Consider the following 9504-nt stretch of genomic DNA (forward strand, 5'->3'; position numbering starts at 1 on the left):
TGCTCTCAGGACTGTAGGGTTTGTTTCCCTGACCCCTTGTACCCGCCCCTTTTTTCTGAGAAGGCAGGAGGAGGGAGAGCTGGGGAGGCAGCAGCAGGACTTGGGCACCTCCACTCAGAGGGGCTCATCACGAGCTACAGCTCAAAAAGAGCTTCCTGGGAGCATGGGTGGTGAGTGGGTGGCTGGTTTGTGGTCACGGCACCCAGCAACCTGCATCCATTTGGCCGTTCAGCCAGCAGATGGTGCTGAGCATCTGTCCATGTGGGACACTGAGGATACAACAGGAAGAAGACAAGGAGGGCCCCTGCCCTCGTGGCGTTCCCACGGCGGGGGTCAGCCACTAAACAAGGAGACCAAAAGTTAAAGTACTCACCACCTAGGGAACAGGGGGATGACGTGCTTTAGAAAGGACGGGCTGGGGTGGCCTCCCAGAGGAGGCAGCACTGAGGCCGGAGAAGCAGCCAGGCCTGGGCGAGCTGGGGAGCCCTCCAAGCAGGGAGTCCCAGGTGCAGGGACCTCTGGGGAAGCACTTGGGGGTTCGAGAGCTGGAAGAAGCTGGGGCGGAGGGGCCAGGCCTGACCACCCATGGTGAGGGCCGCGGGGGGCCTGGAGGTTTCAGCGAGGGATCACACCCAGGTCTCGTTCCGTTCTCTCTCCTTGGCCGCTGCCGCGTGTGGGAAGCGGGAGTGGCACCAGGGAGACCGTTAAGGAGGCTGTTGCAGCCACGAGGCTAGAGGCTCAGATTGAGTGGTGGGGCCTCCGGTGGAGCCTGAGCTGCTTCCCTCCCCTGGGCTGGGAGCTGTCTTTGGACCTGTGAGAACGCTATGATTAGCTCATAACCTGAAGCCTGGCACCATTTTCTGCCCAGATGGTGGCGTTGCCCCTTTGCCCCTCAGTCCTCCACTCCAGCCCCAGGTTCCTCTTGCAGCTACAGGTCCCCTTCCACCCCAGCCAGACAGGATCTGACCAGGCTGTGGCATGATGGCATCCCGGGAACCTGGGAGTCTCAGGACTGCCTTTGGCTGTCCACAGGTGACAAAGAGGAACCCAGCTCACCTCCCGCTGACCCAGGCTGCCCTGAAGGTCCTTGCCCAGAAAGCCAGTGAGGCCCAGCCTCCTGCTGCCAGGACCCTGTCTTCAAGTGGGGTGAGCTGGGGAGCCGGGGGCCAGGCCCCACTCTGGAGGGGACGGTCATCACAGACCGCAGAGGGTAGAAGGCAGGGCCCAGGCAGGGGCCTGAGTCCCAGCACCAGCACTTACCAGCACTGGCCTTAGCACACGCACTTACCTCCCGGGCTTCTGCTGCCCATCTTAGTTGTGGGAGGATTAAATGAGGCCTGTGTGCGAAGCAGCTAACACGGTGCCTGGCCCTTAACTGAGGTGTTCAGTAAGCACCAGATCTTATTTCCCCTAATTTTTCCTTTCACCCTTTCTCCTCTCACCAAATTAGACCGACAGTGCTCTGGGAACACTGCCCATGACGAGTCCCCAGAGCACCCCCGCGCAGGCCAGAGGGGCCAACAAGCTCAGAAAGCCTGAGGTTCCTGCAACCCAGCGGGCCATAGCCACTCCCTCGGGACGCCCCAAAGCCAAGGCCTCTGGGACCTCAGGTGACAGCAAGGACAGCAGTGGCAGCTCTTCAGGGAGTGAAGAAGATGCTGAGGGGCCCCAGGTGGCCCCATTGACCCACAGGCCAGGTGAGGGTCCTGGGAGGGAAAGGCTGGGGGACCTGGTGGAGCCCTCGGCTCAGGCCTCTGCTTTGCACCTCCACTTGTTCTGCGACTTTGGCCTAGCCATCCCACACAGGGTCTCAGTTTACCCAGCTGCACAACCCTGTAACAGAGTTGGTCCACATGATGTTAGAGGTCTTCCTACTCGGCTGTTTGGCCACTCCCAGCTTTCTGGTATCAAGCTCCCCTAACTGAGCCCCCAAAATCCCAGGGCCATGGCTCCCTTGGGAAGTAGAAGGTTTTGGCATTCAGGTGTCTCACTTGGAATGCTGTGAAGAGCAGTAGACCTTGGAAGGGAGCGGTGGGAGCAGACGAAGCCGTGGGTGGGAGGGTGAGGCACGCACACAGGGACCAGGCTGCCCTGGGGCCCTCCTGAGGGCTCTGGCCTGTCTAGCTGGCAAAGGGTACCTGGGACTCCCAGTAGGATACCTGTGCTTCTCCAGTAGGCCCCGCCCCCTCCAGGAGGGAGACCTTGGTGGAAGAGACCACAGCAGAGTCCAGCGATGATGAGGTGGTGGCACCTTCCCAGGTAACCGCGAGGGAAGGGGCTGGCAACCTTGGGGGCCTTGGGGCAGGAGCCCCAGGCCCGGCTCTTGCCCACCTATGCAGTCGTAGGCCGAGGCCACCCCCTGGCTCGTGGGTCTGGGCTCTTCCTCTTCCCAGGGGCCCTGGGCAGGGTCCTGTCCGTGTGGAGCCAGGCTGGCTCCTGCCCCGAGGCCCCTTTTCAGCATCAAGTCGTGAGTAGCGGACTCTTGGAGTCTATAGACAGGGCTTACCTTGATTTAGGTGATCCCCATAAAAAAACGTTCTTTAACAGATGGGATTTCTTTTAAGGTTATCATCTGTACGTGGCAAATGCTAGTGCTTTTCCATTTGCGTTAGTAATAAGAAGTTTCCTTTTTAATGTGCCTGTTAAAACTATATATTAATTAAAATAGTGCAGGAGGTACGCACAGAGGGCTGATGTGCCCACCGCCCAGTAGGGCTGGCCCAACCCTCGGGGTCCCTGTGCTGGTGTCCTCATAGCAGGCCATGCACTGCTGGGCCTCTTCACACTGGGCTTCTTCAGTCTCTCCTCTCAGGTTATGTGACCCCTGGGCTGACTCCGGCCAGTTCCCAGGCTTCAAAGGCCACTCCCAAGCCAGACCCCAACCCCTCGGTTTCCTCTACTCCGGCCACCAGAGATGCCCTGGACGGCAAGCAGGAAGTGGAGCCCCAGCAAGCAGCAGGCACCATGTCCCCTAAAACAGGTGAGTCGAGGGCTGCAGGAAGGACACAGCAGGATGTGGGAGGACAAGACAGCGGCCCCTTTCCCTCCCTCAGGAGCCGTCCCACCAACATGGTCCTGTCTGCCAGCAGGGCCTCCCCAAGTGAGGCCTGGTACCCCTGCATCAGGCCTGGAGGTGCTCATCAAAGGGCAGGGGCCTGCGCCCGGGAGGCTGGCTGCTGTGGTCTAGGGCAGCCTGGAGGTTGGGTTATCCAGCCCTGTGGGATGCTGGTGCACATGGTAGGGTGACCCCTGCCTTAGAGGAAGTGCACCTTGACTTTCAGGGCAGGCCTTGGCTCTCTCTAACTGTCCGTGTTGACTTTTCTTCCTAACAAGTAGGCTCATGGTGTGGGACGTCAGGACGAAGCCCCCAGGCTATGGACTGACGCTCTCTAAAGCCTCAGACGAGCCCCTGGCCTCTCTGGACCTCAGTGCCTTAACCAGACAGGGCAGGGGTTGATGCATCCATTGGTGTCACGTAGAAAATTGCACATGTGGAAAATGGTCACGCAGTGTTTGGAGGGCAGACTGGAGTGCTCAGGTCACCTGGCCTGGGGCATCAGCCACCGCTGACCGTGCCAGTGCTATGGGACATTTAGTACGTGCCAGTACACCTGGGACAGCTGTAGGGGTTCCCCGGCCTTGGTGTTCTAAGGTGTTTGGTAGACAGGAAGCAGAGAAGTGGGCTGCAGGGAGAGAGGTTGCCGTGGCACCCTGTGCCCTCCTCAGCTCCCTTCTCTAGCCAACTCCTGTCCTTGCCAAGAAGCACCAGAGGACTGAATTGGGCCTCCGTCTGTCCTGCGACCCCCTCTGCCCACCACCCCTGGCCCACTAGGGCTCTGGAGCCAGAGCTGCTGCAGGGCCCACTGCACACTGCCGGGAACAGCCCTCTCCTCCCCACGTGGAGCAGGGCCAAGCCAGCAGCACCTCCCCGAGCCCAGGGTGTCAGCGCACTTGTGCTGTGAGGCCCTGAATGGAGCTGAGACCTGCCAAGTCACCTGTGAGGTTGGGGCGGCGTCAGGACATATGCTGAGTCCCCCATCCCCCGGTCCCTGGGCTTTTCGTTGCAGCTTGCCTGGTGCCGGGTCAGCAGAGGAGTCATTGCTCACTTTCTTCCCCAGCGTTCTTCTCCTTGTGAGAGGCGGGTGTGACAGGGAGACATTTTAGAGGGGGCTGTGGAAGGTTTTTCACACGTGTAGTCAGCATACAATTATCAAAGGAGAGCAGAGGCGTGGAAAATTCTAAACAAAGGCTGCAGCAGGAGTCGCTCTGGCAGGCAGTAAACCTGCTTAGTCAGCCACCATGTGCATGTTCACTGCACCCAGCACCCCCAGGCCACGCCACCTGGACCCCTGGGCCCACTGTGTGCAGGTGGGCGTGAGTTGAATGACTGCGTGGCCTTCGCTTTTATTATGAATCTGTGATTTAGAATGGGGGTGAGGGGGCTCACAGTTCATCTGACCCCTCATTTTACAAACGGGGAAACTGAGTTTGGTTGTCAGACCCAGAGCCCAGGTCTCCTGCCTCCCAGCGCTGGGCTCCTGACTGGAAGATACTATCCCTATCCTGATGGTTAGATTCTTTGATTTGTTGGTAGATTTCAAGCCCACTGATGAATATTCTGGAGTTAATTTCCATCCCCAACCTGAACTTGAGTTTTTAGTGTGAGGAGACAAGAAAAGAGCTCTAAGTTAGAAGCTGGCAGAGAGGTGTGAGCAGGAAACCCAGCGGGGCCCCGCTGTCCCCCTCTACTGCATCAGAGGAGGTCAGGTCTGTGCTGGAGCCCCTTGACTTTCATGCCACGAGAGGTCTACTTCCTGATTCTCTCAGATCCGTGACCCTGGGTCCTCTCTCCACAGGCAGAAGAGAGGCTAGCGCCACACCTCAGAAGCCCCAGAAGCCCGGGAAGGGGCCCAGGAGCCCCCAGGCCTCCATGCTGGCGCTGCAGAGTGACATCACCCGGCGCCTGCTGAGCGAGCCCTGGCCCCTGAGTGAGGCGCAGGTGCAGGCCTCGGTGGTGAAGGTGTTGGCGGAGCTGCTGGAGCAGGAGAAGAAGAAGGCCGTGGACGCTGCCAAGGAGGGCAGCCGGGAGGGCAGCCGGAAGAGCCGCCTGGGCAACAAGCGGAAGCTCTCCGAAGACCAGACGGCCGCTGGTGCCCCCAGGAGCAAGAAGAAGAAGCAGCTGGCGGCCGGGGATGGCGGGGAGCGTGCGGTCTCCCCAGAAAAGGCCCCCAGGACTTCCAAGGGGAAATCCAAGAAGGACAAAGCGAGTGGTGACATCAAGGAGAAGAAGGAGAAGGAGTCTCCCGGCTCCCAAGGGGCCAAGGAGAAGCCAGAAGGGGAGCCGGGGAAGGTGAAGGGTGAGGGGGGAGACCAAGGCAACCCAAAGAGCAAGAAGGAGAAGAAGAAATCCGACAAGAGTAAGTGCCCAGTGCAGCCCGGAGCGCGTTCCCCAGCCCCTCCGAGCGCTGTCGGTCACCTCCCAGGCAGGCAGCCTTCAGCCAGCACAGAGATGGGGCTGAGAATGGCTTGTCCATCATGGGGGGCAGGATGGGCAAAGCCAGAACCAGGTGCCGCAGCACAGGGGCCACGACTGCTGAGAAGGTGCTCTCGGCTCCAGGGCGCGTGCTCACAGCCGCGCGCACTTGCAGCTCAGGCCCCTTGCGATCCAGGCTCCTGGACGGCAGCCGCCCCTCAGCGCGCTCTGCGCTGGACTCCGCGTGCGGCAGGGCTGCCTTTAACCCTCACTCCGGCCCTGTACCATGGGTGATAACTCATTCCCATTTACAGGTTGAAAGGGTCTTTTTAAAATAAACGTGTAGAAGTTTTACAGAGTGAGTTAAAGGAAAATGGTAATGGTCCAGGTGGTCCATGGATGGAGCAATCACGAGGCTGGCCCGAGGGCCAGGGCAGGTGGTCGCAAAGGCCTATGGCCCTGTGCTTTGATGGCTCCCCACGTTGTGGGGCATCGGGAGGAGAGAGCTCCAGGGCCCCTGGAGACCTACCTCCTGTGTCTCTCGACGTTGACGCCAACATTTAAGACTAACACCTGTTGTTTAGCAAGTTTACTTTCTTCCCTTAGAAAAAAAAGACAAGGAAAAAAAAGAAAAGAAGAAGAAAGCAAAAAAGGCCTCAACCAAAGACCCTGACTCACCATTGCAGAAGAAAAAGAAGAAAAAGGTACAGTGAGTTCCTGAGGAGTCTCAGGCGAGAAAAGGGGGCCCAAACCCAGTCCCCAGGGTGAATGTGATCAGCCCCAGCCTCTGCATATCAGGGTAGGGGGTCGTGTGGGCCAGACCTGGTCCCTGTGCCCCTTCCACTCTCAGGGTCCAGAACGGGGGCTTGTGCGTTGTGATACACTAGAGAAGAGCTAGGGGTGGGGCGTCACCCTGAGGGGCACGAGGTCTGTGCACATGGGCACCATGGAGTGGCCCTATCTTGCCTGTGAGATAGAAGGATATTCTTAAGACAAGTGAAGAAAGCAGAGCCCCCCAGGGGGGCAGGGAGGCCAGGTAGGCTGTTGCAGGTTTCCAGGTGAGAGGAAACGTTCCCTGGGATGTGTGTGCCCCAGCGGGCAGGGCATCTGCACCACAGAAACACACACAGTCTGCTTCATGCATGTCAAGGGCTGATCGCCTGGCCAGGGGGCCCTCAGCGCCTTATACTCAGGCGCAGTTCTCCACGTGGCCAGCAGGGCTTCAGCCGTGGTCAGAAAAGCTGAGCATCTGCTGCTGCAAAGTCCTGAGCTCCTTCCTCCAGGGCACACGGGGCGCCATCCCTACCCTTGGGATCTCTATATGCCCAAAATCTGTTCTGGGGGAGCCACGAATCCTCAGGAGACAACTGTCACATCCCGTCCTGGTGGGGGCAGCGTGGGTGGGGAGATGCTTCAGGTACAGGAGCCTCTCATACGTACTTCTCTCTTCACAGAAGAAGACGGCAGAGCAGACTGTCTGAGGGACACCAGGCGGCAGGTGCACTTCCTGACCCGGGAACCCCTGCTGACCATCTGCTCCCCGGGGAGGGTGGGAGTGCAGGCCCAGCATTCACTGTGGTTCCGGGGAGACTGGGCTTCGTGGGTAGGCCCTGAGGGGAAGGGGGTTTGGAGAAAGAGGTTGCATTCCTCAGGGTCAGTGGGTGATGCCGGGAACCAGAGCTGTAGAATCAGAAGTGTCCGGGACAGTCCTGGCAGTGACCAACACTGAGTGTGCAGTGGGAGGTGGGCACTGGGCTGGTGCCTCTGTACATGAGGATAAGGCTTGAGGTCGGGGACAGCTCAGTCTCCCCCTTGCCACTGCCAGTTCCTTTTCCTTATGATTTTGTAATTCGAGGGCATTTCCTCATGGGAAGGAAGATGATTTGCTCAAAACAAGCCATTCTGATGGCTGTGTGCTTCCCAGGTAGTGGTGAAGTGGTTAAGTGATCCGCCTGGCTGAGCCGGCCCCAGCCTGCTGTAAATGGGGGGTAATACAGGCCTGGGCTGGTAGTGAGGATTCAGTGCAGTTAATTAAGCTCTAAAGCACTCAGCCCAGTTCCTGGGACATGGTCAGCACTGACAAGTATCCACTGTGGTTAGTTAATGCCCCTCCCTGCATAGGAGATGCCAGATTTTGAGTTTGTTCTCCTTGGTGGAGAAAAAGGTCAGGAAGTCTGACGTTTCTTTCTCCCAGGGATTTCTTAGCCAAGCGGTGGCCAGCCCCATGCCTCTTCCCTCTGCCCACCAAGGGTTGGAATTGAATTTTTAACTTCCCCTCCTTCCCCAGAAGATGATGGCCAGCTGCGGTGTCCATGCTGGCCAAGCCAGTGAGCCCTGCAGAGAGGCTGGTCCCAGGAGGAGGAACCCCGCCCAGCTCCCGTGACCTCCACTCACTGACCCTGGCCTGACTTCTGTGCCGACAAAGGATGCCTCGTATGGACATGTACAATATATATATATATTTTTTAAGTGACCTGCCCCTCCCTTCTCAGACCCAACATGCCCAGAGGTCTCGGGACTTTCCACCTCTGCCCTGCAGACCCAGTGAGGCTTAGCCTGCGATTCCTTCCATGCCCCTGGTCTCCAGCTATGCTGAGGCTTTGTCCTCTTTTTGTCAGTTTTCTCCCATTTTGTTTGTGTGTTTTTTGTAATAACTCAGAAAATAAAAGACTTGAAGGAAAGGTGCAAGTTCCCATTGCATCTGGGGCAAACGTTTTGCAATTGATTGATTCTTGGAAGGGAGAGTCTGGCTGACACTTGGAGATGAACAAACCATCGCTCAGGATTTATTCTTGACCGTGTATCAAGGCTCTGGGATACCGTGGTGAGTGACACACTGTTTGCCAGAAAAGGAGACTCAGCAAAAGGCCCTGGTGTTGAATTGGGGTGGGGAAGGCTTCCTGGAGGAGGTGGCATCTAAGGTAAGGGGGAGCTCAGGCATGGTCATGGCTGGTTGCTGGGGTAGGTAGGTCAGGCAGATACCCAGAAGCAAGAAATGGAAGGGGGTCTTCCAAGTCACCTTTTGAAGTTAGGGCAAGCTGCGGGCAGGCTCTATTGAGGTACTTGGTGGAGAGTAGCTGGCAGGGACAGGAGGAGCAGGAAGCCCAGTTAGGACTGAGTTGTCCACGTGTCTAGGTAACAGAGGTTCTGCGATGATGAAGGCAAGAAGTGGAGGAACCTGAAAGATGTGTCAGGGTGACGTCCGCAGGACTTTGTGATGGCCAGTGATGCAGAGGTCCACCTCCCTGAGCCCAGAGTAGTGTGGAGCACCCAGGGTCATGGAGTCCGCTCCAAGGCTTTTAGCCTTCTGCTAGAGGCAGCAAGAGGCCATGCAGACACAGCACTGGGCTGGGGAGGTCTGGGAGAGCCAGGGTGGCATCCAGATTTACCCTAACTTGGGGATCCTGGGCCAGGCCCTCCCCCAGGGAGCCTCTCTCCCCCTAAGTGTGTTGATCTAGAACAGAGGCCGCAGAGCAGTGTCCTATTGGGCTTCTTTGACCCACAGCAAGTCTTCACACTTAGAAATGGAGATTTCAGTGAACTTCTTCATTTGGGGCTCCTCTTGAAAAGTCCAGAAATCTGACCACAGGGGCCTCTGCTCCTCCTGGCAACGAGCGGCTGGGGCACCGCAGCGGCCGCCCCTTAACTAGGACGTAGGCCCCCACTTCCACAGCCGCCACTCCCTGGTGATCCCGACACGAGGGCCCATGTTGTTGCCATCTGTCATCACACTTGTACTGTTCTCAGTATAGAAAAGAAAATGGGGATGTGAGAAGCCGGACCCAGAGGAGCTTGCGCTTAAAGGACTGTGGGCAAGAGCCTGTTTCTTCTTGGAAGTAGAGAATATATTCCCGTGTGTGGAACATGGAGACCAAGCGTGTCTGCGTCCAAAGAAAGACTGCAGCCCCGCTCCCCACAGCCCGGCCCCGCCCCACAGGCATCCTCCCACCTAGACCACAGGATGCAAGGTCTGCAGTTCACCCCCTTCGGGGAAACGAACCGGACCCAACAGAGCAGCCGGGAACTGGGAG

The 9504-nt window shown here is 58.1% G+C and overlaps 1 protein-coding gene across 7 annotated transcripts in view; it reads left to right on the forward strand.

Moving 5' to 3' along the window:
- The window catches only part of TCOF1 (treacle ribosome biogenesis factor 1), a 38401-nt gene extending 30247 nt beyond the window's left edge, over nt 1-8154 (forward strand). For 2 of the 7 annotated variants that reach the window (XM_057541017.1, XM_057541011.1), the window contains 8 exons: nt 1033-1146; nt 1451-1697; nt 2174-2259; nt 2800-2980; nt 4857-5417; nt 6080-6177; nt 6928-6971; nt 7761-8154. In XM_057541017.1, the coding sequence (XP_057397000.1) occupies nt 1033-1146; nt 1451-1697; nt 2174-2259; nt 2800-2980; nt 4857-5417; nt 6080-6177; nt 6928-6954 (1314 nt within the window). In that variant the 3' untranslated portion in view covers nt 6955-6971; nt 7761-8154. The remainder of the gene's footprint in view (nt 1-1032; nt 1147-1450; nt 1698-2173; nt 2260-2799; nt 2981-4856; nt 5418-6079; nt 6178-6927; nt 6972-7760) is intronic. The other 5 variants (XM_057541015.1, XM_057541018.1, XM_057541013.1 and 2 more) reach the window with 4 other exon arrangements.
- The last annotated feature ends 1350 nt before the right edge of the window (nt 8155-9504 follow it).

The sequence above is a fragment of the Balaenoptera acutorostrata genome, chromosome 2 (genome assembly GCF_949987535.1).
Source record: "Balaenoptera acutorostrata chromosome 2, mBalAcu1.1, whole genome shotgun sequence".
Classification (NCBI taxonomy): domain Eukaryota; kingdom Metazoa; phylum Chordata; class Mammalia; order Artiodactyla; family Balaenopteridae; genus Balaenoptera; species Balaenoptera acutorostrata.